This window comes from Salvelinus sp. IW2-2015, linkage group LG33 (genome assembly GCF_002910315.2).
Source record: "Salvelinus sp. IW2-2015 linkage group LG33, ASM291031v2, whole genome shotgun sequence".
NCBI classification, from domain to species: domain Eukaryota; kingdom Metazoa; phylum Chordata; class Actinopteri; order Salmoniformes; family Salmonidae; genus Salvelinus; species Salvelinus sp. IW2-2015.
Genome location: NC_036872.1, coordinates 28,783,675 through 28,811,398, shown reverse-complemented (window position 1 = coordinate 28,811,398; position 27,724 = coordinate 28,783,675). Strand labels below are relative to the sequence as shown.

Sequence of the window (27,724 nt, the reverse complement as noted above, 5' to 3'; positions counted from 1 at the left end):
TTTGTACAGTGTTTTGTGCTGCTACCATGTTGTGTTGCTGCCCTGTTGAGTTGTTACCACATTGTTGTCGTGTTGCTACCATGTCGTTGTCATGTGTTGCTGCCATGCTATGTTGTTGTCTTAGGTCTCTCTTTATGTAGTGTTGTGGTGTCTCTCTTGTAGGAACTGAGAAGTGGTCTGTGGTCACCACCTGCAGAACCACTCCTTTATTGGGGGGTGTCTTGCTAATTGCCTATAATTTCCACCTGTTGTCTATTCCATTTGCACAACAGCATGTGAAATGTATTGTCAATCAGTGTTGCTTCCTAAGTGGACAGTTGGATTTCACAGAAGTGTGATTGACTTGGAGTTACATTGTGTTGTTTAAGTGTTCCCTTTATTTTTTGAGCAGTGTATATCCAATGCAAAAAACATCTACATTTAAATTAATTTAATATTAATTTACATATATTTCTGTTAATTCCCATATATTCCACACAGAAAGTTTCCACCTCTGAATATTCCCCAAAATGTGCAACCCTACGTAAAATATAAAAATTGTGTTACACTTTTTTATTTTGTACAAGTGACTTCGGCTTTTGGAACAACAAAAAAATGTCCTACTTTTGGTGTCAATCCCTGTTTTCATATCAACATTATTTGTCCAGAAGCCAAAGGCACAATCAGTCATAATAACAACGCATTGTAGTTGCTCCATCTTTAGATCCCCCCCGCATTATAAGTTTCAACCTGAGATTTTCATCAGTCACACAAGGAACCGCTTGCATCAGGTGCCCTTTTAAGAATGTTTTACATTGGCTGCTTCATTACAGGAGTTGCATATTCATGGCTGTGAGACAAAAGGCTTGCTATTGTTGCATGTTTCAATTAAGCTCTTAATGAAAAACTTGTGTTCAGTGTATGATGCTCTGTTGGTCACATCATTTTACTGTTTGGAACTAATTTTACAGTTTGCTAACCGGTTAATGAGAGTCGGTTAGTCGGCAGCAAAATTGACCGAAATGTGCATCCTTATTTTGGAGCAACCATCAGTCAAACGCAAGTCCAACCTATTCACGCACTACTTTTGACCAGAACCTTATGATACTATGCAGCCTTGTTTTGGTGTGCAGCACAGAACAGGTGTGGCACAGGCTGAATATGTGATGGGCTGGCATAGGATCGGACAGCCAGTCTGCAGTAGGATTGCTACGGCAGCACACACAGTGAACTCAAACTCACCCTATGATCAGTACAAGCTGTCATGCTCACAAGTGTGGTATAAATAAACGTAAGCGCTCCTGGGCCTACGAGGCAGGCCGCGAAAGGAACTGTAAGCCGGGTACGAGCGTTAAGAAGAGATTAGGGAAAAGCCTCTATTAGCCTATTATTACAGGGTCAGAGTCTGTGTATTTGGTAGCCTAGCAAGCTAACCCCACTGGAGGCAAGATCCTGGCCCCAAGGATCCAAGAAAATATGGATGGAGACTCAGTGAGGGGCAAAGGCAGGCAGTGGTGACCATATGTCAAGGGCTAGGCCTATTGGCCAGGTATAGGGATCAACGCCACCATCTCAGTGACACTAACTGGAGCAAGGCAGTTGGATCACACAGTCATGTATTCTAGGGTCACCTGCGCATGATCTCAGTCTGCAGTAGTGGTGAGAGTCAAACTGCTACTGGTCAGGAGGACCAGGAGTTTGGGAACAAAATTATAGGTTAGGATAGGCATACACTAGGCTTGGGCAATATACAGTTTATACCAGGATATAATTGTCAATACCGTTAAATTACACATTGCAGGAGCTGCGTGGTACGCCACTGCTTATAACTATAAGAATTCTAAGATGTCAAATGATATCCAGGTCAGGGTTCCAGCTATGCATTTGGTTTGCTAACTAAGTGGTTAGATGTCAAGAACAAGCTTCTTGGTTACAGCAGAGACAATCAATCCCCTCCTGGATCAAGATCCCTGTTGCCCAAATTGTTATGTGAGTAAAAAAATAAATACATATTTTGTATTTGGGGGGAAGGGGGGTATAGCGCCCTACTGTGCACTTCCGGTAATACCATATACCCCGGTATGGTACAGAAACTGTATGACAGTACGAAAATCTGGACACCACCCAACCCTAACAGTACACCGGAAATTCATCTTTCCTTCAGATTAGTTTACTAATTAGCATGGTTGTTCAATAGCCTCTGCTTCATAACAAATGAGTCTTGAATCTAATGAAGTAGGCCTACATCTTACCCAAACAAACAATATGTATTTAATTCTCAGTGTTTCCTCTAGGATTTTTTCCTATTATTTTTTTTCAGCCGCAGCGGCAGTTGGGGTGGAGGGGGATCTTCCCGTGGAATATCAATACATCTACAAGAGCAACAAAAAATTATTGTGGCAGCAATGATTTAGCAGCCGCGGTGCACCGCTGCTAAATGCATTTGGTCTGTCTATTATAGTCGGTCTGTCTATTATATAATCAAATACTCCCAAAGGGGGTAATGGCACACTGACTGATTAGGCTACAGAATCAGGGCAGTGGATGTGGCCCAGGGTGCTGTGGGAAGGTCCCTCCCATCCAAATTGCCCTAATCACTGAATGCCTTTACTTTACCCAATGAATTAATTACACAGAGTTGTGGTCATCTCTGGCACTTAGTCAGTGACATCACATACTCTGCACCCAACTGGGCAGCTCCCGTTCAGACAGGAACACCTGCCAAGGCTACACAGTTTTTAATTACCCATACCAAATGATTGATTTGAGGCTCCCCATAAATCACACAAATGAAGTGGAGTGCGAAATATGAACTCACCAATAAAGAAAGAATGATGAATACCTCCTCTTTTCCATCTGGGCTACAATTGTGGTACAAGTAGAGCACTTGCACAACATCCCATCTCTTCAATAATGTAGGCTATCCAAAGTGTCAGTTTCAGTAACTTTTTAGTCATATCTAGCAGTGAGTGAGATCAATCGTGTGGATAGTACCACTAGCAGAGGAGTAGCAGTATCATCCTACTCACCAAGTCTCTCCTGAGCCATGGTACAGTTAAACTGCCAGGTTGGGACCCCCACTGCTTCTGGCTGGCTGTACAAACAACAAACCAATTTTTCTTCCACTCTTCCTCCCTCCCGCTACTCTCTCACACCCTGTGGTAGCTAGACCATGTTGTACACGTCACTGGGGAGATTCTTTCCGCAATTAACTCACCCTCTCACTACTGGCAGACATGCATACAAATTGCAATCCCCTGCCAGGGCATTCTCTTGCTGCAGGCCCAGCACTCTCCCCGAAAGGGTTGGTAGCGCTGGGTTGATAGAGGGGGTCTCCCCGGGAGCTGGCTCGGGTTCGGCTGAAGAGACCGGTTCAGGCCAGGCTCCGCTGTGCTAACGAGGTTCTGCCTGCCCAGGGAGCCACAACAGCAGAGTGCAGGAATCCCCTTGCCAGCCTAATCACAGCAATAGCAAACCTCTCACGGCACGCTCTCCCTCAGTCGCGCTTGTGTGACACACTGCACACAGTCACTCAATTCCTCATGATGAGAAATTACAGGCCTATCTAGACCTAGAGTGCCCCACTGAAACCTGCCTAATGATGTCACCCTGCATCACGTTCCTTGACCACAGACTGAGTCAGCAGACATGGGAGAAGGTGTCTGTCTGCGACCCAAAGTGGGCCCTGAATGTGAGAGGTGGGTCACGAGTTATGAGAATACATTTATAATCACACACCATTTATTATTAATTTGGGTCGTTGGAAGACAATTTAGGTCATAGGACGACAGTCAATTTCACATTTTGGGTCTCGATCTGAAAAAGTTTAAATAACCCTGATTTAGAGCCAATGTCAAAGGGGCCCCCTGAGTCCTGTTCACAGCCAAGCTTCATGGCAGGGCTGCTATAAACCCGGTCCTAAAAAATACCACAAGTGTATACCCATCACAGAGAAATTGGTGACTGTCACAAAAACAAGCATTTTGTTTTTTGGATTAGGCCGTCTACACCCCTGGTTATACACATTAGAAAACACATTTGAGTAGCTAGTTAGCTAGACAACAATTTATAACAAACTCACTTTTTTGATTGCGAGTAACATTAATTGTCTCTCTGTCCATTCTGTATATGTCGTGCCTGTTGACTACCTAGCTATAGGTGTTGAGTGAGCCATGCTAAATATATATAGCTAGTTACAAACTGTGTGTCCTAACGAAATGTATGTATGACAGAACTAGCTAGCTAAGCTACCCAACTACTGCAGCCAAGCAGATACAATTTGTTCGTTCAATATAGTTTACTAGTTTGCGAGTATGCTGTTCTTGCAGTTTCTTGTGGTGTAACGTTAGCTACCTAAGGTTAGCTAGCCAACTGTCTAACCCATGGACTGTTAAATTGAAGTCTAACTGGCTAACTCCTGCAAAGTCAACTCACCTTTTACGAGCCGCTCAGTTGTAGATTGTTTTTCTCCGGCTTTCTCCTTGTCTTTGTCTTTTCCAGACATGATTGTTTCGCCTTGCCTCAAAACTCAGGACCAAGCTCGATGACCAAGCTAGCTAGCTTCTAGCACTAGCTAGCTGCTTACACTGTTTTGACGTTATGTTGAGACTGAAGAGACTGGCTTTATTTCCGACAAGACTGATTTGATTAGCTACAGTAGTTAGCTAGCTATGCTCGATTGCTAACGAGCTAGCTAGTCCGTGTCAAAATTTCACAAACTGAAGTGGACCATCAACACCGGGACTGCTTGTTCCGCGTATCAAAAGTCTTTAATATTTTGTGGAAAATACGATTTTCCACTTTAAGAGGTTAAGAGCAAACAAGCTAACTAACTGTTAGCTGGCTAACTAACGTTGACGTTAGATGTCTATCAAATTGACAAATGACTAGCTATCAAGCCATTTGAATGCTAACGTTATTCAGACATCTCATCAAATGGCTTGGATTACTTAGATTAGCTACTCATTCATAAAATCTATCGCTTTCAAACCTGAGTTTCCTCGTGGTTATTGAGCCCTGTTCCAGGTATAACTAGCGTTCTGACCATAACCTAAAGGATTAAACTCTAGCTAATCTGACAGCCCACACAGACAGGGCGCGTTCGAGCAGACCAGTTTTGTCAAATCGGTGCGCCTTCTTCTTTAAATTTGTGTTGGCTGATCGCAATCGAGAAGTGCATACATCGCCACCTAATGTACTGGCGTGTGAAGCCGGTCACGACCTCCCTATTATTTAATTGAATTTGTCTAGCTGTGTTTCTACCTACTGTTCGGGAGTATGAATTCATTACACTTTGTGACACAAAAAGGGAAGGGGAAAAGGACGGACAACAGGGGAGAAAATTGCCCTACCAACTAACCCTACACCCATTAAAACCTCACCACTATGCCACTATTTGGCCCTATCTGATCCTAAACCAGGCTGGCATCCTGGGAGCAGTGGTGTAAAAAGTACCAAATTGTCATACATGAGTATCAGATACCTTTATAGAAAATTATTCAAGTAAACATCACACAGTAAAAGTCTACTTAAGTCTAAAAGTATTTGGCTTTAAATATACTTAAATATCAAAAGTAAATGTAATTGCTAAAATATACTTGAGTATCAAAAGTATGAAGCATTTCACATTCCTTATATTAAGCAAACCAGATGGCACAATTTTCATGTTTTTTTTTTTTAATTAACAGATAGCCAGGGGCACACTCCAACGCTCAGACATAATTTACAAATTAAGCATTTGTGTTTAGTGAGTCCGCCAGACCAGGGATGTTCTCTTAATAAGTGTGTGAATTGGACCATTTTCATGTCTTGCTAAGCATTCAAAATGTAACGAGTACTTTTGGGTGTCAGGGAAAATGTATGGAGTAAAAAGTACATTTTCTTTAGGAATGTAGTGAAGTAAAAGTTGTCAAAAATATAGTCAAATACAGATACCCCAAAAAGAGAACTTAAGTAGTACTTCAAAGTATTTTGACTTAAGTACTTTACACCACTGTAAACGAGTATATTTTCATTACGAAAAATAACATTATTAACCGGTTCTCAAGATTTTAAAATAACAGTTCTGTTCCAGAACACTAGAGATGACTTTCGTTGCTGGTTCTGTTGCCATTCCTCCAAAAATGTGGTTTTCTGTTCTGTACCCTGACCCGGTCATGATGTAGCTATGATAACATAATGCATACATCTGCACGTCACTTGGGGTGCATTCAAAATACACAATGTTTTGGCTGTATCAGAAAGGGTTTAACACTGGAGAGAATTTGCCAAAGCTAAATTAGTTTAATCATAAATGAGAAGTCTACAATGAATTCAAAGCAGTGTAGGTAGTTCCTAAGTCGAGTGTCCGGTTTCATTGACATTGATTGTTGTTAATAACATTTTTTTGTATTGAATGCACACCTATTGGACACACCTACCAGGCAGCCAATCTGTCATATCATTATCCATACACTTCAGATTTCTGTTTAGATTAGGAAAAGTCTGAATATGTTCATTTTTAGACCATAGCTAAATATTGTCCCAGAGACGACATATACACACACGGGGAGAATCTTAATTACATACCCTGTGCTTCCTTGTTTCATTCTCAAAACCCATTGGCTTTCTCATCCAGAGGTCCCGCCTCTCTGACCTCCTCCAATGGGTTTTGAGAACGAATCGAGAGAGGACGTGAGAGGATGCAATTGAGACTCTCCCCTGTTGTCCAAGGAACATCATACAGTAATTATACTTCATGGCAATGTCAGTACATTAACACTAGATGGCAGTCTTGTTTCAATATACCCTGCAGCTTGATTTTACCATCAAGGCTGGCTCTTGTATTGTAATTAGGATTCATAAAAATAAAATAAAAACCTTCCTCTAACTCTAATGTTCATTATAACATTTAACATAAGATGTGACAATGTATACATCTTCACAGCAAAATATATTAACAGTGAGACAGTACGTAAGCGTGGTTGTGTTCCTAATGGTACCCTATTTCCTACATAGTGCACTACTTTTGACCAGAGCCTTATGGGCCCTGGTCAAATTTAGAGCCCTATAAAAGGAATAGGACTGTGAGGCCTAGGCCGTAGAGGGAGATCAACTCCATTGAAAGTTCATTCCAAGCTCAGATGTCATTGTTAATCTCACATTGTAGAATATAACCTTTCTAAGTATTCTGAATTAAGTTGAAATGGGCAACTGTACCAGCTCTACTCCCGAACAACCTACATTAAACTTACAGGTCAAGCTTTGTGATTTGGTGTGATGCAACTCAAGAGACAACAAATACAACAACAACAAAAAAACACACTTGATTGATTCACCATCCTTAAAAATAGTTTTATAATTCCACCAACCACCTCTACAATCTTAAAAGCTAAAAGACCTACAACATTACATTGAATAACATAGCAAACAATGTATGAAAATGAGTACTACAAATGTCTATTTTAAAGCAGCCCAAACAGCTGAACTATGCCAGTTATAGACAAACAGCTAACTACAGCAGAGAAAAACTCTGAAATGAATCATTGATTAACAGTTTGTTAGAAATGCAAGTTCGTCAAACAAAATGGGTATATAATAAATCCCAAGCAAACGTATTGCTCCGATTGTGGCCCATTTATCAAAAATATGCATTTGTTCGATATCAGACACATTTAAAAACTCTAGGAGTCCTATTGTGTTGGTGAAACATAGATATGCATAAGAACAGAACTAGTGGTCACCTACCCCAGGGCAGGCAAACCACCTTCTATTGATGGTATAAAGAAGCGGTACAAGTACCACACAAGCATTAGGCACAGTCCCTGAAGACATACCTCTCAAGCACAAATTCAGAAGCAAACTGAAGCGGTGGCACCAGCCCCATAGCACCAGTTAGGGGAGTTGAATCCTGACAGACTCAAGCGTTTCCTGCCCCCAGGCATGCATAACCATCACATTAGTTGGATAACTGAACTGGGCCACAGCCAAGGGGAAGTAAAACATTGATGGTATGGTTAGCAAAGGGCTAGGAACATACTATACATGTATGTTCTTAGGCTAGGGGGATCCAGAGCAGCAGAGCAGTCAAGCATGGTCAGTGTTCACAGATCAAGTCTAGAACAGTKTGATTCTCCATAATCAGTCCAGTGTAGGCACTAAGTGGCTCTTTAACAGCGCACAACTGCAGCATGTAGGACAAGGTAACCAACCACCGTTTTAGGATGTGTGACTCCTTCAGGATAAGTATTTGTAATAAAAATGGTGCAAGAGACATTTTAGATGGGTACAGAATTATGTTTGATCCAGACTCCATTTCCTGAATATGGTGTCTGGTGTGAAGAAACAATAGGTTACATATGTTAAAATGTGCACACCTCAAACTACTGCCATTTGGGTATAAACCTAACAAATGGATATGCAGGAAGGTATGAAAATAGTACTTTTACACAACGGTTACTTTATAAACAACTTCAGAGACATTAAGATGACATGGAATCTTTGGTGTTCAGTCAATATGATCCGAATGAAATCTTTAGAGCCCAACACAAACATTGTCTACATACAGAGGGTGCTACTGCTCACAACTGTGGATGACTGGCTCAGTTATATGCTTGATTTTACATGGAGTATATGGTTATATCACAGTTTAAGATATATAGACTAAATCTTGTTTCAACAGCAATGACTTAAAACATCAAGAATGATAAGCTTTAGAACATGTACCCAAGTAAAATCAAGATAAAAAAGGTAATTCAATGATGAAAGGAGTGATGAAAGATAAGACAAAAAAAAGGTAAAAAGGAAAACAAATGTCTCAACTGTCGAGCATAAAATATGCTTATTAGATAAAGGACTAAAATATAGTTAAGGAAAATGTATTATATGGCCATGGACAGATCCTTCATTAGGCCAGAGCAAGAGACCCAGGGTTCAGTGTGTTTGTGACAAGAGCCCCACCCACCCTTATCAGTGCATGTTTGCACATATCTGCCCTGAGCGACAGAGACCAACTGTCCTCCGTATTGGATTGAGCATGCAATCCATACAATCCTTTGACAAATCCCTGTGCTGGAGAAGAGATGCACCCACCTCACATTTTCTGTAAAATGTCTGTCCACTCCTTTCTGGCAAAAAATAAGCATCCAGCATCCTGTAAGACATTAGTACTCTAAATATATATTAATTAATTTAAGAAGAAGTCTCAACATTTCTAAGTACCCTATGGAAATAAGTCAATAAGTCAGAATATAATGTATACAGGTTTGTGCAGATATACCTGGGAAATAAGTTTTAAAAACAGCACAGTAAGGTCTCTGTTCGTTTTGCATATGGTTCGCCATTATCTTCCGTGAACAGTCTCTGGTAACGCAACATAAAAACAACCAATTCAAATGACACAGTAGATCAGATGAGAAACAGCGATGAACGGCTATAGTCCCCCTTCCCTTTAGATACCTCAGACGAGGCACCATCAAGAGAAAAGGGAGGACTGAGTACATAACTGAGGGGCATGGACTTTCTGACTGGGACAAAGTGGCAAAAACCTAGGGCTCATTTAACTGGGGTGATGGCCAGTCCAGGCTACTGAGGCCAGTGAACCATACATGGACATTTATTTGACTTTAGACTACATCTAAAGCCCTGTCGCTGAGGGATTTAGCTTTGCAGACATAGACAGACTGGTAGGTCAAGTCCTTTCTGGAGTGTTGTAGCAATGGAGTTCTGATTCTGGTGAGAAGAGTGCAAATTCAATCTCGATGTTGTATAGATTGTTTTTTTCTTCTTCAGTTGGACATGCCCAGACCAGCCTTAGCAAGTCAATCAACCCCCTTTGCGATACGTTGCACCGTATTCATAGAGGCTCACAGCCTGACAACACAGAAGATAGTTCCAGCGAGGCTGCAGTGAAAGTCCACTGCGTGTACTGTAATGCACCTTTACTGTGGCCCCTTCACTACTGAATCATGAAGCCAGACTGCGGAGCCATGCGAGGGGGAGGCCTCTGAGGCAGGGCAGGGGGGTACTGAGACACAAAAGGGTGCTGGTACCCAGGGTTGACACTGAGCAAAGGGTGGCCCGCCCTGGGGGGGATAGGGGGGTATGGGGTGGCAGGGTAGGAAAAGACAGCAGGCTGGGGCTGGGGGGCTACAGCTGGGGGTTGTTGGGCTGGAGGTGGAGGGGGGGCTCTCCTGGGCTGAGGCACTGGAAAGGGGTTGTGGTTGTTGGCCTCTGTGTAGAGGGGGGCTGGCCTGGCTGAGACCTCCTGAGGATGGGAGCAGGAGACTGGGACCCGAGGCAGCTGTCCACCCTTCAGCACCATCTCCTGCAGCTTGTCAATCTTCACCCTCCTCAGGTGGGCCAGCTTCCTGTTGCTCTGGTACGAGTCCATGAAGGCATCCAGGGTGACGTCCCCGTCCAAGAAGGAGTCCGCCATGTTCTGTTTAGAAAAGAGGGACGGTTTAAAAACATTCCAAGAAAGCAGTCTGGAGATTCCATGCACACCTTTTATGGAAAAATAAATAAATAATAAAGTATAAACAACGTGATGAATAGATGTGAGGATTCGACAGTAACAAAACTAAACAAATGTGAGGTGTTCCCCCAACTTGTAACTAGATTAATAATAAGATTAATAAACCATAAATGGATAGGCCCTCATGGCCACAGCGGAAATAAAAACAGGAACGGCAGCACACAGTGTTTAAACTGATGTCGCAAGACACATTGAGCCTTCCTTTGACAGAGAGAGGTGTTGTAATGCTGCTTACCTCTGTCTCCTCTTCAATCTTGGCTCCCTCTGCCTGCAATAGAGCAAGAAATGTGTCCAATGAACTGTTCCCAGAGCTGTGGTCTGTGAGCAGAAGAGAAAAAATAAAATAAACAAAGTTACCATTTTGTTTACGAATGCAGCTAGAATTCATCATGTCAGTGACAACACTTGGAAATATGTGGTCTGAACAGAGGAGAACGGAAAGGACAAGACAAAAGTTGACATTTTGTTTTACGACCGCAACTAGAATTAATCTCAAACAGTCGCCTCTCATAGTCACACGACTGTTGAAACTGTACTGCTGAAAATAATGAGTAGGCCTCAATAACATGAGACACTGACTCACATGATGACTGCTACAGAAGTATGAGGGAGTATTCAACCAGTGAGCAGGGAACACACACACAGCTCCATATCCAGCCGTCACTCATTCTCTACAACAACCTCTGACACCAAAACCAAGGCCTCATTACGAGTTGCCAGGATAGAACCACTCTGAGCAAAGAGACTGACTGTCTTTCATAATGAGTGGTGAACTGAAATATATTGGGGCCTGTGTCTGTAAATGCACCCTACTCCAAAAATAGTGCACTGCTTTTGACCAGACCCCTTTGTGAGTATGGGGTGCTATTTGGCCCAGTTAGGGAGTCTCCAAGGAATCTGAACGATAGGCCAGCCTGGTTTCTGTGTTGAGTCAGTCTGCTGACTGAAAGACAATACCAGCAGGAGCTGCTGGAATTACATGCAGGACCGGACACCAAAGCAACCAGATCACACAGCAAAACTCTAGGTTTATGATCCCTAACCACTAGTGTGGTGCCAATGCCAACTCACCCACATTTCACCAACACTGGACAAATCACACCTTACAGAAAGACAGAACTCATGTAGCCTAGAAGACGAGAACATGAGTGGTTGGAAAAATTTGTATGCATTATTTTTTTTCAATCATATCTGTTATTACAATGTTTGTGTAATAACAAAATAAGTATGTATGTGTAAACCCATTTGACTTGTCAGAATAAGACAGATCTGAGCTATACATCAGGGAGCTCCAGCAAGAAAGACAGAGAGACAGATAGAAAAAGAAAGGCCGATCGAGAAAACACGGTAAAGCATAGACAAAGGCCTGGCCCCCTCCACCTCCCTGCGCAGTGTCAGATAAAACTGGCTTAATTTAACCAGCTTCCCCGGGCATGATGCAAGGCGTTTCACAGCCGCCTCAGCCAGTGGAGTGCACCCACTCACAGTGAATGATCACACTGACAGAGAGAGAACTACTGTCTGTCTAATATCACAGGAAAACAACTTTTAAACAGAGAGGACAGGGAGGGGAAGTGGTCATCGGTCCAATTGACATGACTGAGATCGTTTGATATGTTTGTGAACTAGACATGTTCCAAGTAGTGTATTAGAACCAAATCCAAGCGTACTGTAGGTGTGAGTTGCAGAGTGAAGTGTTAGGAGGATAGAAGCTCTTCCTCTGGCCCAGCCAAATGACTCTCTCATCCCCTCTCCACTCTAATGAGACAGACTCACACGAGCATCAGCACTCCTCCACACAATGGAATGATTCTCCACCTCTGAAAGACCAGAGTGGAACACACACACAGTTTGGACCCAGGGATCATGAGACTGCCATTTAGTAATGGATACAGACCAGCCTCCACTGACAGTGAGGGGGGAGTTTTTGGCCTCTCTTCCTCTCGCTCTTTCCCTCCCTCCCTCCCGTGCTTTTTTGCCCTCACACGCCAGCAGCACAACAGCCCGCTGTTGTACTAAGGGGCAGGGGGGCACAGTCTGTCCTGCCACCCTGGTCCCCATTCACTGCCACCTTAGAGAATCTTCTGAAGCACCCCTGTTGCAGTTGCTATGGTGGAGGATGGAGGGAGTCACTGTATGCAAAGGAAACACACAGACCAAACAATACTGGGTTGATTCTGCCGTAAGACCATGCTTTTCATCTGGGTCACATGGCTGAGTTCAGTTGCTCCCAGCGCTGTGGGCTGTCTCCCAAATGGCACCCTATCCACTATATTGCGCAAAAATAGGGTGCCATTTGGGACACAACCCTGCTCTGTCCTTCCCATGCAGATGCACTACGGCTGCTGCTTACAGCAAATCCACAACTAGGACAGCCAGCGCCAGCCAGCACACAGGGAAACCGGTATCCTACATTTGACAAAAGCACACTTGCCATCAACAAACAAATGGCAGGTGGCGAGGTCTTCCGTGATACAACAGTCACACAAGTAGAGCATGGGAATAGAAGTCCAGGCATTGTCATCTCCCGTCTGGACTACTGCAACTTGCTGCTGGCTGGGCTCCCTGCTTGTGCCATCAAACCCCTGCAACCTTCCCAAGTTCTCTCATGTCACCCCGTTCCTCCGTACACTCCACTGGCTTCCAGTCGAGGCTCGTATCCACTACAAGACCATGGTACTTGCCTACGGACCAGCAAGAGGAACTGCCCCTCCCTACTTTCAGGCTATGCTCACACCCTACACTCCAACCTGAGTACTCCGTTCTGCCACCTCTGGTCTCTTGGCCCTCCCACCCCTATGGGGGGGGCAGCTTCCACTCAGCCCAGTCCAAGCTCTTCTCTGTCCTGGCACCCCAATGGTGGAAGCAGCTTCCCCCTGAAGCTAGAACAGCAGAGTCCCTGCCCATCTTCTGAAAACATCTGAAACCCTACCTCTTCAAAGAGTATCTTAAATAATCCCACAGCATCCCCTCTCACACCAAAAAAGAACATGTATTTTGTGAACTAACACTCACACTTTAATTTCTAGCTCTGACTTTACTGATAGCTACTTTGAGGAAAAATGTACATACTAGAACTGTGATATTTGGTTGTCCCACCTAGCCATCTTAAGATGAATGCACTACGTCACTCTGGATATGAGCGTCTGCTAAATTACTAAAATCTCAATGTAAAAGCACAATACCATCTACTGTGTACAAAAGGAGGCAGAGAGAGACAGAAAGCCTGTTCAGCTACAGGAGGGTAAATGGCAGCCTATGCATTGAGGAGGGCCAAATCACTGCTCTTGTGACTAGAGGAGAATACAAAGACAAACTAACTTTATCAGTGAGTGCTACATCCACAACCAACACTGAAGTGAAATGTTGGCATGCTATTTGGAGGGCGCTGCCTGGTAACCTTCGCATCATACCAGGTCATAAGTATCAGCAGTCAATTTATTCAGTGGCGTAGGATGCACCCCCACAGGCCCCGCAAGGCAGGGGGGATCCCCTAAAGCTCGGGGGCCCCCCAGATAGCAGATGAACACGTCAAATGTAACACAAAATGTTTAGAATTACAGGAAATTAACTTTAAAACTGCAACATTTTCTCTCAGCCTCATTGCAAAATATGTCAAATAGCATGAGATTAGCTATTAGAACTGTACATTTTTCTCTCTGACCCATTTAAAAATGTGTAGAATTGCAATAAGTTAACCATTTTCCTACAAAACTTGCCTGGACCTTAAAAATGAAATACAGAAATATCTCATTTGCATAAGTATTCACACCCCTTTACTATGACACTTCAAATTGAGATCAGGTGCATCCAATTTCCTTTGATCATSCTTGAGATGTCCCTACAACTTGGAGTCCACCTGTGGCCAATTCAACTGTTTGGACATGATTTAGAAAGAAACACCTGTCTAGATAAAGGTTCCACAGTTGAAACTGCATGTCAGAGCAGAAACTATACCATGAAGTCCAAGGAAGTGTTCATCGACCTCCTAGATCAGGGATGGGCAACTTTGATGGTGGTGGGGGCCACAAAAAAACAGAACTCCTCATGGGAGCCACAGTGGCTCATGGGTCTACGTACTCACATCCTCCAGAAGGACAACAGTCTCTATAGCACGTCACCAATCTGGGCTTTATGGAAGAATAGCCAGACGGAAGCATGATGGGGGTTTGCAAAAATGCACATGAAAGACAGAGCATAAGGCAAAAGAATCTGTAGTCGACGAGACAAACATGTTACTATTTGGCCTGAATGCAACGCACTATGTTTGGAGAAAACCAGGCACAGCTCATCACCGGTCTAACACCATCCCTACTGTGAAGCATGGTGGTGGCGGCATCATGCTATGCGGATGCTTTTCTGTGGCAGGGACTGGTAAGGATCAAGGGAACATTGAATGGAGCCAAATACAGGCAAATCCTTGAAGAGAACCTGTTTCAGAGTGCAAATGACCTTAGACAGGTGCGAAGATATACATTCCAACAGGACAATGACCCCACGCATACAGTCAAAGCAACGCTGGAATAGCTTCAGAACAACAATGTGGCCCAGCCAAAGCCCAGACTTGAATCCCATTGAAAATCTGAGGAAAGACTTGAAGATTGCTGTTCACCGCTGCTCTTCATCTAACAAGGAAGAATGGGAGAAAATCCCCAAATCCAGATGTGCAAAGCTGATACAGTCATACACAGACGACTCAAAGCTGTAATCGCCGCCAAAGGTGCTTCTACAAAGTACTGACTCAGGGGTGTGAATACTTATGTCAATGAGATATTCCTGTATTTCATTTTTAATACAATTGCAAAACATTCTAAAAACATGTTTTGACTTTGTCATTATAGGGTATTGTGTCCCCCCCCCCCCTTCAATTCAATGCTGGATCCTGCTCAATACTGGCAGAGATGAGCTACTGCAGGAGGGGAAATTAAACTGGGTTAGAGCCACTATATGGGCCTTCTGATGGGAAAAGCTGGAGAAACTGGTCAGGTCTGTGTGTCATAATCCAATGGAAGAACAAACAAGAGGAAAATATTATGCAAACTCACAAACTACGCGCCATGACAGTAAATTACAATGTTCAAAAGCTCAAAGTGAGTTGTCAATTTGGCAATCCGGGTAATAGCATTGAACTTCTTCAAACCGTCAAGCCATCACACAAACCATGTCAACCAAAATAAAAGCTTATCATATCAACCTATTCATGTCAACAGTCATGCATTTCAAATTCAAATATATAAATTCAAACCGTAAGAAAGCCTCATCTGAGCCAGAATGGCCAATAGGGCAGGAACCTTAGTCTTGTTTCTGTAGCGTGTATTACCTAGTTTAACATATATTACCTAGTTTGGATTTGTGAACCTGGTAGGCCTCGAAGCTCTCCTGTAGGGAGCTGTAGCACCTGGTGAGCTGGCTCTTCTGGTGATTCAGTCTGGGCTGCAGTTGAAGGTTCTGCTCTGCCAGGCTCCGGTTACTGGCCAGGATCATCTCCTTGGTCTGTTGCACCTCATGCATCTACAACATACAAAGGATCACACAGACATTGAGTATGATTATATGAATACAATAATGCGATTATTGTGGATAGTCAGATAAATACAATAGATTAAAATGTTTGCAAGAAGAAAGATTTCCATAATAATCCTGTTTACATGGACACATCTGGAAAATCAGACTACCTGATGGCAATCAGAAAATCGGCAATCAAAATAAACATTCTACCACAGTGACCATGTTATTTTTGGGAAGCATACTTGATTCTGAGTTCGGATATACAGTATAAAGTTTGCAAGTAAGCATATTCTCTTTTTCTGAACTACACTCACATAAGGAGTGCTAGCACATGCGCTGATCAAATACACCACTGGAACGCCGATTAAGATGTTTACATGTTATTGCAGTGCAATGGGTGTAACTTTTGTTGACAATTTCGATACCTTTTGGAAACAAAACACATTTTATAAGGAGGATGGGATCCAATAGCATAATTTGGGTTGCTAGATCCTTTCACAGCATTATAAGGCTGCATTGAGACAATGACTTATCAGTGACCCAAGCCCAGCTCAGTTAGTCCCTACCATTGTATCGATGAGTTGTCATAATCCTACTACAAAAGTACATTATACCAGGGGCGTTGGTAGACACAATATAAGTAACCTATTTTATGTTCCTCTAACTGCCCTGAATGCCTCTGCTGATCCTACAGCTATTGTTTGCAGTAATCAGGTGCCTATGAACCAGAGTTATATTGTTAGCACTGAGGCAGTGTATTCTAGTAGGAAGCTCACTGTGTGCAGCCCACCTTGCAATAACAAAAATAACATGAGCATGTAAACATCTGCTAAGCTTCCCAGTAAAGCAATGCAAACAATCAAGCATCCCAGTAAAGAGCTAAAAATAGCCCACATTAACATATTTAGCTAAAGAAACAAGATTCATGAAATGACTAACTTGGTAGTAACCGATAACATTCAAATTCTGACTATCTGAAACTAAGATAATACCTTCAACGATACAATGGTAGCAATACATGGTTATAAAACCTACAGAAAAGACAAATGCCAATGGAGGTGTTGATGTTTATATTCAGAACCACATTCCTGTAAAGCTTAGAGCGGATGTAATTTTAAATACTGTTCAAGTAATATGGCTACAGGTTCATCTGCCTCACCTAAAGCCCATTCTTGTGGGAAGCTGCTATAGACCACCAATAGCTAGTCAGTATCTGGATAACGTGTGTGAAATGCYCGATATCAACAGAGGTATATTTTCTGGGTGAATTAAATATTGACTGGCTTTCATCAAGCTTTCCACTCAAGAAAAAGCTTCAAACTGTAATTAGTGCCTGTAACATGGTTCAGGATATCAGTCAAGCTACCAGGTTAGTAACAAAGAGCACAGGATTTAAATCTAACGTGTATTGATCACATCTTTACGACTGCTGCAGAAATTTGCTTGAAAGCAGTATCCAGATCCATCAGATGCTGTGATCACAATATAGTAGCCATATCTAGGAAAACCAACATTCCAAAGGCTGGGCCTAATATAGTGTATAAGGGGTCATAAAATACAATTTGTAGTTATTCCCATGTTGTTGATTAGAGGTCGACCGATTAATCGGAATGGCCGACTAATTAGGGCCGATTTCAAGTTTTCATAACAATCGGAAATCGGTCATTTTGGACGCCGATCTTTTTTTTTTACACCTTTATTTAACTAGGCAAGTCAGTTAAGAACACATTCTTATTTTCAATGACGGCCTAGGAACGGTGGGTTAACTGCCTTGTTCAGGGGCAGAACGACAGATTTTTACCTTGTCAGCTCAGGGATTCAATCTTGCAACCTTACAGTTAACTAGTCCAACGCTCTAACCACCTACCTCACGAGGAGCACGCCTGTTACGCGAATGCAGTAAGAAGCCAAGGTAAGTTGCTAGCTAGCATTAACCTTATCTTATAAAAAACAATCAATCATAATCACTAGTTATAACTACACATGGTTGATGATATTACTAGTTTATCTAGCGTGTCCTGCGTTGCATATAATCAATGCAGTGCGCATTCGCGAAAAAGGACTGTCGTTGCTCCAACGTGTACCTACCCATAAACATCAATGCCTTTCTTAAAATCAATACACAGAAGTATATATTTTTAAACCTGCATATTTAGCTAAAAGAAATCCAGGTTAGCAGGCAATATTAACCAGGTGAAATTGTGTCAATTCTCTTGCGTTCATTGCACGCAGAGTCAGGGTATATGCAACAGTTTGGGCCGCCTCGCTAATCGCGAACTATTTTGCCAGAATTTTACGTAAGTATGACATAACATTGAAGGTTGTGCAATGTAACAGGAATATTTAGACTTATGGATGCCACCCGTTTGATAAAATACGGAACGTTTCCGTATTTCACTGAAAGAATAAACGTTTTGTTTTCGAGATGATAGTTTCCGGATTCGCCAATATTAATGACCTAAGGCTCGTATTTCTGTGTGTTATTATGTTATAATTAAGTCTATGATTTGATAGATCAGTCTGACTGAGTGATGGTAGGCACCAGCAGGCTCGTAAGCATTCATTCAAACAGCACTTTCTTGCGTTTTGACAGCAGCTCTTCGCAATGCTTCAAGCATTGCGCTGTTTATGACTTCAAGCCTATCAACTCCCGAGATTAGGCTGGTGTAACCGATGTGAAATGGCTAGCTAGTTAGCGGGGTGCGAGCTAATAGCGTTTCAAACATCACCCGCTCTGAGACTTGGAGTAGTTGTTCCCCTTGCTCTGCATGGGTAACGCTGCTTCGAGGGTGTATGTTGTCGATGTGTTCCTGGTTCGAGCCCAGGTAGCGGCGGGGAGAGGGATGGAAGCTATACTGTTACATTGGCAATATTAAAGTGCCTATAAGAACATCCAATAGTCAAAGGTATATGAAATACAAATCGGATAGAGAGAAATAGTCCTATAATTCCTATAATAACTACAACCTAAAACTTCCTACCCGGGAATATTGAAGACTCATGTTAAAAGGAACCACCAGCTTTCATATGTTCTCATGTTCTGAGCAAGGAACTTAAACGTTAGCTTTCTTACATGGCACATATTGCACTTTTACTTTCTTCTCCAACACTTTGTTTTTGCATTATTTAAACCAAATTGAACATGTTTCATTATTTATTTGAGGCTAAATTGATTTTATTGATGTATTATATTAACTTAAAATAAGTGTTCATTCAGTATTGTTGTAATTGTCATTATTACAAATAAATACAATTCGGCCGATTAATCGGTATCGGCTTTTTTTGGTCCTCCAATAATTGGTATCGGCGTTGAAAAATCATAAATCGGTCGACCTCTATTGTTGATGTAAATAATTTGTTGGTCTGTGGTGTGTAATGAGGAGCAACCAGACGCAGCACTTGACACATTTATGAAATTGCTAATTCCAGTTACTAATAAGCATGCATCCATTCAGAAAATGACTAAAAATTGTTAAATCACAGCGGATTGATGAGGAATATAAAAATTGTATGGTTGAAAGGGATGAGGCAAAAGGAATGGCAAATAAGTCTGGCAGCCCAACAGATTGTCAAATGTAATGCAAATAGAGAAATCATGTGACTAAACTGAATAAAACGAAGAAGAAACTATACTATGAAACAACGATAACTTATATAAAAGAATCAGAGTAAAAAGATCTGGAGCACCTAAATAAAACTTTGGCCAAATAGGCAAACTCAGCTCCTTCATCACAAAACCCACTGATATCGCTAATTACTTTAATGAAGTTTTTTTCATTGGCAAGATTAACAAACAGCAAGATTAACAAACATAGGCATGACATGCCAGCAACAAACGCAGACACTACACATCCAAGTCTAACTGATCAAATGATGAAAGACAAGCATTGTAATTTAGAATCCCGTAAAGTGAGGGTGACATTTTTTGTTGTTGTCTATAAACAATGACAAGCCACCGGGGTCTGACAACTTGGATGAAAAATTACTGAGGATAATAGAGGACGATATTGCCACACCTATTTGCCATATCTTCAATTTAAGCCTATTAGAAAGTGTGTGCACTCAGGCCTAGAGGGAAGCAAAAGTAATTCCGCTACCTAAGAATAATAAATCCCCCTTTACTGGCTCAAATAGACAACCAATTAGCCTGATTGCCAACCCTTAGTAAACTTTTGGAAAAAATTGTGTTTGTCCAAATACAATGCTATTTTACAGTAAAATAACTGACAGACTTTCAGCACGCTTATAGGGAAGGACATTCAAGAAGCACAGCACATTAGACTGGTGGAAATCTGTCCTTTGGTCTGATGAGTCCAAATGTGAGATTTCTGGTTCCAACCGCCGTGTCTTTGTGAGATACAGAATAGGTGAACGGATGATCGCCGCATCTGTGGTTCCCAGCATGGAGGAGGATGTGTGATGGTGCTTTGCTTGTGACACTGTCGGTATTTAGAATTCAAGCTACACTTAAGCAGCATGGCTATCACAGCATTCTGCAGCGATACGCCATTCCATCTGGTTTGGGCTTAGTGGGACTATCATTTGTTTTTCAACAGGACAATGACCCAAAACACACCTACAGCCTGTGTAAGAGCTATTTGACAAAGGAGAGTGATGGAGTGCTGCATCAGATGACCTGGCCTCCACAATCACCCAACCTCAACCCAATTGAGATGGTCTGGGATGAGTTGGACCGCGGAGTGAAGGAAACGCAGCCAACAAGTGCTCAGCATATGTGGGACCTCCTTCAAGACTGTTGGAAAAGCATTTCTCATGAAGATGGTTGAGAGAATGCCAAGAGTGTGCAAAGCTGGCATCAAGGCAAAGCGTGGCTACTTTGAAGAATCGGAAATATATTTTGATTTGTTTAACACTTTTTTGGTTACTACACAATTCCATATTTGTTATTTCCTAGTTTTGTGGTCTTCACTATAATTCTACAATGTAGAAAATAATACAAATTAAGAAAAACCCTTGAATGAGAAAGTATGTCCCAACTTTTGACTGGTACTGTATGTAGCTCAAAAAAAAATAACGCACTCTGGGGCTTCTACTATAATTCTAACTAAATTTGCACAAACTGATAGCGAAATTTCAGACGCTGTTAGCTAAATGCTAAGCGAAAACGAACATAACTAATTGCAATGACTCGAGTCATTTTACCACATGACTCGGGTCAGTCTCATCAAGCTACATGGACAGAAAAAGCGAGTAGCTTGGGCGTGAACAGCATCATGTGGCCCAGCTCTGAAAATGAATTAACTAGCCTAATAAGCAGTAGAACACTTCTTCCAAAACAAATGATCTTGTCATGGAATGACAGAAGCCAGCCAGCAGTGTGGACTTGGGCTGCGAGTGGATGGGTATGAATGGTGACAGAGAGAAAACAACATTTCAGACAAGGCCAGAGGCTAAGTGCATTCATAACCACTGTGCTTCACTGCTTCCCACACTGTACTGCCGTGACCTGAGCTGACCAAACCATACAACCAACTAACTAACTTCTCAGAACCGTGTCTCAATAAGCCACTCCAACGCAGTGCACTGGAGAAAAAAAATAACTTCCTTAAATAGCGTCCATGACTGCAGGCTTGTTCTGTCAAACCCCCCCCCAAAAAACACTATGTTTCYCAGGGGAAGGAAATAGTTAATGACTGGCTCTCCACTTTCTCTGTACAGTGACAGAAGATGAGGAACAAATTTAACAGGGGAACACCAAAACTGTCACACCAGACAGAGTGTGCTGCTCAACATATTATTTTTCTCCCTATTTAAGATGCCATATAACATAATGACGTTATTATGCTGAAGGCAGAGGCTTTTAGCTGTGTGGGGATTGAGTACAGCGGCCATATCTGTATCAAGCGGCTCAGAGTTGGTAGGGTTGCTGATCTAGGATCAGTTCAGCCTTTTAGATCATAATTAATATGATTTTATGGACAGGGAACACCTAATCCTAGATCAGCACTCCTACTCTGATGCTTGATAAACACACATACAGCCACAGAGCTCAGAAGGCCAGAGGCAGCATCACACCCAAACAGAGGCTTTCATTTGGAGCCTCCTCTGGAGCTCAGTCAGGGCTCCAGACTGTGACCATCTAGTCACATTGCAAGTGCACTAAGCCATTGTAAAGTTGTTTTTTTAGGACATTTACTGTTAGATTAATACATGGCAACTAGCAGTAGGTGTTATATTTAAGGCCAGAGGAGGTGTGGTATATGGCCAATATACCACAGATAAGGGCTGTTGTTACATCATCCTTATCACTTTACAGAAATTCTCCCCGAACCCAAAAGTAGAGATAGTTCTAAATAAAAATGTTATGCTCTAAAGTGTCAAAAAAATTATAATCTAAACACAATATAAAGCCATCTATTAACTCACTGTAATCTAAAATATCAATAGTATATGGTTATGAATACTCCTTCCTTTAATGAAGGTTGAGTTTCACTGATATCATCAAGGCCCTTTTTCAGCCTATTAGCATAGACATGGGCTAGTAACTTAGTCAGTTGCCAACAATGTGATAGGTCTCCAATTGTTCAAGTAAAGAGAGTTCTTCTTTGGTTTGGGCATAAAAACTATTAGTCCCTGTCTCAAAGAAGGAGGTAAAATAGGATTAGCAATACCCTCTTTGTAGACCGAAAGCAAGAACCTTCTAATATCAGGCCAAAAATGTGGATAGACATGATACTAGCAGTTTGGTGGCTATGAGTAATGGCACATCCCCTCGTTTCTCTATTGCTAGAGGAATTAGACAGGGTTGTCCAATCTCCACTCTTTTATTTATTGTAGCCAACAATTTACTGAGAATCGAAAAGGGATCCGTATCTAACAAATCTGAGAATTTAAAAGGGATCCATATTTTTGGTAAAGATATAAATATCAGTCAATTTGCAGATGATATTGCCCTTTTCCTCCCTTGGCTATTGACAGAATCAAGAAATGTTCTATGGCCTCTGGGTTGACTCAACCTTAACAAATGTGATATCATGCCAATTCATTGCTGTGACTCAAGTCAACATTGCCTCCCTACCTGTTAAAAACAAAGTTAAATATTGAAGAATTGTTATCACAACAAAATGTTTCAGAGAATCTTTCAACATTGATAGTATAATTAATTCCATGAGAGATTATTTAAATCAGTGGCTGCAACGTGATGACTCAAAATTGAGTTGTGTTCTTTTGTGCAAGACTGATGGTTTATCTAGAATAATTTACCCAAGTCAATTCCTTTTTCTTTCTTCTAACAACATCAAAAAAGTAAATTCTGTTAGATTTATTTGTAGGAATAAAACACATATTTGGAAATCAAAATTTGTGAAAGACTATGATCATGGATGTTTACTTATTATTGATTTTGAGTCGTTCGTGGGTACTTTTAGGATTAAATGGTTGAAATTGTCTGTCTAATCCTACCTCTGTGGTATCATATCCCTAAAAGTCTGTAAAAAAAAAACTTGGACTTGAATTCCTAATGAAATGTGATTTTGACCCACCAAAATCACCTGTGAAATTATCAAAGTTTCACCAGCAAATCACATTTTTCTAGAAAGAGATTAAAATTGATAGGAAATTCATTTTCAAAGTCCTTTGGTTTGACAAGGGCATTAATTTTATCATTAGAGTTACGATCTAGCTTTCCACTTCCTCATATGGTGAATAACCACAAATTGAATTAGGCCTATATATAATATTAGTGCACACACAGATGAAGGCAAATTCATCTCTATTGAACCAAAAAAACTGAAAATTCTGTAGTCCTATTTTGGCCCAATTGTTAACCCAAAATTCATGACAAATCACTGGATTAGGTTGCATGTCTAAATATTTTGAATCATGAATTCCTGTTTGGACATGTTAGAACTTATTTATTGAATACCATCTCAGTAGTCTGTCACTTCTTAATAAAACATWGTGAAAGACTTTATAATAACTTATAAGATGATGACTCAAATGTATTGTGTGACGCTGCACACATTTTTTGAGGGGGGGGGTTCCACCTAATCATGGCCTGGTCATCACCAACTGAAAAAGTTAGTAGGGGAAAAGGTTAGTCTGGAGCCCTGTCAGTCCAAGAGAACCCAAACAGGGAGTGAGATAAAGAGGACATGTCTCAATGTCAGGCCTGGTATAGGTCTAGTTACATATCACAGTCTCTTATTCACTGACTGATACTGGCTTACACCTGTGGTTATGTTATTTTACTTCCTCCGGTCTCTAACTACAATCACATCAAAATCGTGACAATGTTTCTCTTCTCTACAGCTCCACTGAGAAAGAGGCTTTGCCTGCTGAGACACTGATCATGGAAGGAATTCACATAGAGAGGCTGAATGACTGTAGACAATCAGCTTAAACTCAAATTCACTTAGAATTTGTACATTTCACATGTTAAGTTAATCATAAGATACACCATGTGGTGATAGACAACTAGGTCACCCAGCACTCTGGCATCCAGATCCTCCCTGTAACATTTGTTCAAAGGGAACTTTCCTTGCTTGATATGCTATTCTTAGCTGGATGTGTTGAGTTGAAAATAGTGTGCAGTTTCTGCTGCCTGATCAAACCAAGGCCAGTCTGGCAGCTATAGTCCCCGTCTGTCCCTGACTAACATGCACCACACACACACACACTCCACACATGCCATTAGAGAGCGCAGTAAAATAATAATACACAGAGTTAACTTAGAACAGTAGGTTTATATCTACTGGTAGGGCACAACTTAGTCTACACCGGTTGTTTACGAAGCATGTGACAAATATAATTTGATATCAATACGTATGAAAATGTATGCACTCACTACTGTAAGTCTCTCTGGATAAGAGTGTTTGCTAAATTATTAAAATGTAAATGTTGATTGATGTCTGGCTGCCAGACAAACATAAAACAGTCAGTATGTAGCCTATGATACGAAACCAAGGTAAACCAAACAGAAGAGACTCGTGTAGATTCAGACTGAGATTATTCTTCATCTCAAATAATAAGAACAGACCACATTTAAATGTAACCCCATTTGCACACAATAACTGCGCCAGCGAGGGCGTTTCCAAATGTGTTAGCTAGCCGGAAGTGTACACGTGTCTATACTTACAGGTATGCATTCAATGAATTCTCAATCCTGGAGCAGTACACAGTGTACTTACTTACTGTACTGTACCTGCTCAGATTACATTCACATGTTCAGAGCTGTGACAGCCAGCAGCTTCGCCTTTGTCCCCTTACAATATACACACAGACATCATATGATAAAGGTGCAGAACTTCCCAACTTACTCAATGAGGTGTGTCCTGAGTTAGTCAGAACTGCCTTTTCCAGTCATTAGGAGCACTTCTCACTTATCTCACTGTGTACCAAATGGCACCCTATTCCCTACATAGAGCAGCACTACTTTTGACCAGGGCCKTGGTCAAAAGGGGTATAGGGAATAGGGTGCCATTTGGTACACAGACTATGACTAATTCCCTCCACTGCCAGGTCAATACACCACCCTCTGTAACCTGTAATGACATAGCTGAAGGTCCATGGTTGGTAACCTACAGCATTAGCTCTGTGATATATAGCCCTATCGGCATTCAACTCCAATGCCACAAACTGTTGCTGCATCATACGGAGTAAAACGAAACCATGGTCAGCTAGAATCAGATAGAGGGAGTAATAAAAAAGGAACTTGGGACTATAAAAAGCTGATCTCTGATGATAGCACATTGAGACAAGCAAATCAATGCTTGCTGGTTTCATTGATTATTTTACAATGTCAGTTAAAGACCTTACAGATTATGAAGGCCTAGATCCACCTGTAGGAAAGGAGGATTCTATGGAATTCATGTCTAGGAACCAAGTAAGTTCACCCTCACATACAGTGGGACAGCTAGGTTCTTGTTTTTTGTGTGATACTAGAAGTCCTGACCAAGGAGGACTGAATACTTAAGCAATCATCAGTATTAAGCCGTGGAGTAGTTTACATTCAATATAATCTAACAAAGTACTGAAAGTTATTATGTTTTGTTGAGCAGAATGCCATGGCACAGTTTGCAACTAAGTCCATTTAGCAGCTGACAACGTCATGCTTGTTGTCATCAGTGTCCTTAAAAATGGCCAGTTGTGGTCATATGCATTTATTTACTAACAAACTGTGTTCGGGGCAGGGTTCCCCTGGGCTAAAAAGGATGCTGGTTATACAAGTGAAAATTTAATATTTTTAGATCGGGCGCATGACCATGACTTCGAGGCATTGCACCAATTTAAACAAAAATAAGTGTGAATGCCTGCCCTATTGGGTCTTGCAATTGACGTTTCCCAAACAGATCCTTTCTGACCAGCTGAACTGAACTGTATGTCATGTCATTGCTGCAGCTTGGCAACATAGCGTACATACAGTATTTTGCTTTGTCACTCACCAACCACAATACTGGACTCCCTCCCCAGAGAGGAAGTACGTATTTTTACTATTTTCATTACATGTTGATCATGATGAATCTACTACCAAGACAAACATGGGAAGGATTCTGCACATTTTAACTACAACATTGTTGTCATGTTTCTTGTACTGTCAATCACTGCGAGTGTTTTTGCTTGTTACGCTGTAAAAAATGCAAACTGCACCAGTGCTTCGATTCTACGAAACGTCTCGAGTTCCAGGAAGGTTACTTKGAGTAAGAAAGCAAACGTTCTAAAAAGGTCGTAAAAGAGCGTAACACACATGACATCGAAATAGGCTACTCTACCTCCCCGAACATAACTGAGGTAAATATATATATATATATTGGGAAGTATGTCATTGTTCCGCAAATTCTTAACTTTCCCTGGAGGCTTCGTTGCCTACCCTACAAGCTGGCGAAAGCTAAACAAAGGGCTTGACATTGAAACAATGCAGCAGAAAACCCAAGTGATATAGTCATATTGTTATAGTGGCTTACCTCTTCCATTTCTTGGACAATGCTGTTGAGTTTGTCATCATCTTCAAGCAATTCGTTGAGCTGTGTCATCGAGTACGAACTAAACTTGTTCCCAAAACCAGACATTTCTGTCACAGCTGTGTTCCTCTCTTTGCCTCGCGGATCCTTTCGGGCCTTCACTTCACCGAGTTCACGCGATCCGGAGAATAAACAACAGCATCAAGCTAGGTGACTGGCTGAAGATAAAAAAAAAAAAAGCTAGAGTATCACCGGAAGCTGTGGGTCTCTAGGACAGGATTGGTGGGGATTTGACATCATACCAAAGACAATACATTACAGAAAGTATAGTTGTTGGGTTTTTTTAATATATATATGAAAATAAAAAGTATAGTTATTTTAAGTTTCTTCAGAGAAAATATAAGTGTAGTGATATCCTGTTTCTTTTTGTTATTGTGTTGTAATTTGAAATTGTAAAAATAATAAGAGAAAAAGTACAGTATTAGTGTTAGGTTTAGAAATGCTATGATCTAAATATACTACAGTCAGAGCCATCTCTGCTACAGTAAAACCAATAGGCAACAACAACCAATATGTTTTCAGTAGCCTAGTTCAGAATGACAGTCATATCTTAGTTCAATCAGTAAATTCACATTTAATTGTGCAAAATCAAGAATCAGACAGCATCAACATAAAATGTAATCTATTGAAAATCAGCAATGATAGTGTCATAGTTTGAAGATAATGCACTTCCCATTGATTTGCAAAGAATTCAAAAATAGTCTCCAGCGAAGGCACCTCTCTGTCCTGAACACAGTACACATTT

General features: G+C 41.4%; 2 protein-coding genes across 7 annotated transcripts in view; both read right to left on the bottom strand.

Moving 5' to 3' along the window:
• The window catches only part of LOC111958241 (serine/threonine-protein phosphatase 2B catalytic subunit gamma isoform), a 42,596-nt gene extending 37,529 nt beyond the window's left edge, over nucleotides 1-5,067 (bottom strand). For all 6 annotated transcript variants that reach the window (XM_023979462.2, XM_023979464.2, XM_023979465.2 and 3 more), the window contains exon 1: nucleotides 4,414-5,067. In XM_023979462.2, coding sequence (XP_023835230.1) covers nucleotides 4,414-4,483 — 70 coding nt within the window. In that variant the 5' untranslated portion in view covers nucleotides 4,484-5,067. The remainder of the gene's footprint in view (nucleotides 1-4,413) is intronic.
• A 2,228-nt stretch (nucleotides 5,068-7,295) lies between these two features.
• LOC111957864 (vacuolar protein sorting-associated protein 37B) lies at nucleotides 7,296-27,159 on the bottom strand. Its single transcript, XM_023978911.2, has 4 exons — nucleotides 26,923-27,159; nucleotides 15,832-16,003; nucleotides 10,728-10,810; nucleotides 7,296-10,396 (listed from the first exon to the last, which is right to left on the bottom strand). Exons 1-4 carry the CDS (start codon nucleotides 27,025-27,027, stop codon nucleotides 9,914-9,916), a joined length of 843 nt encoding a protein of 280 aa, XP_023834679.1. The 5' UTR covers nucleotides 27,028-27,159; the 3' UTR covers nucleotides 7,296-9,913.
• Between the last annotated feature and the right edge of the window lie 565 nt (nucleotides 27,160-27,724).

What these genes read in the sequence shown, in the direction of transcription:
- LOC111957864 (XM_023978911.2), bottom strand. Translation starts at nt 27,027, where the DNA reads ATGTCTGGTTTTGGGAACAAGTTTAGTTCGTACTCGATGACACAGCTC. An exon ending in TTGTCCAAGAAATGGAAGAG is followed by an intron (nt 16,004 to 26,922) that starts GTAAGCCACTAT and finishes TGTATGTTGTAG; the next exon opens with ATGCATGAGGTGCAACAGAC. An exon ending in AGATTGAAGAGGAGACAGAG is followed by an intron (nt 10,397 to 10,727) that starts GTAAGCAGCATT and finishes TTTTCTAAACAG; the next exon opens with AACATGGCGGACTCCTTCTT.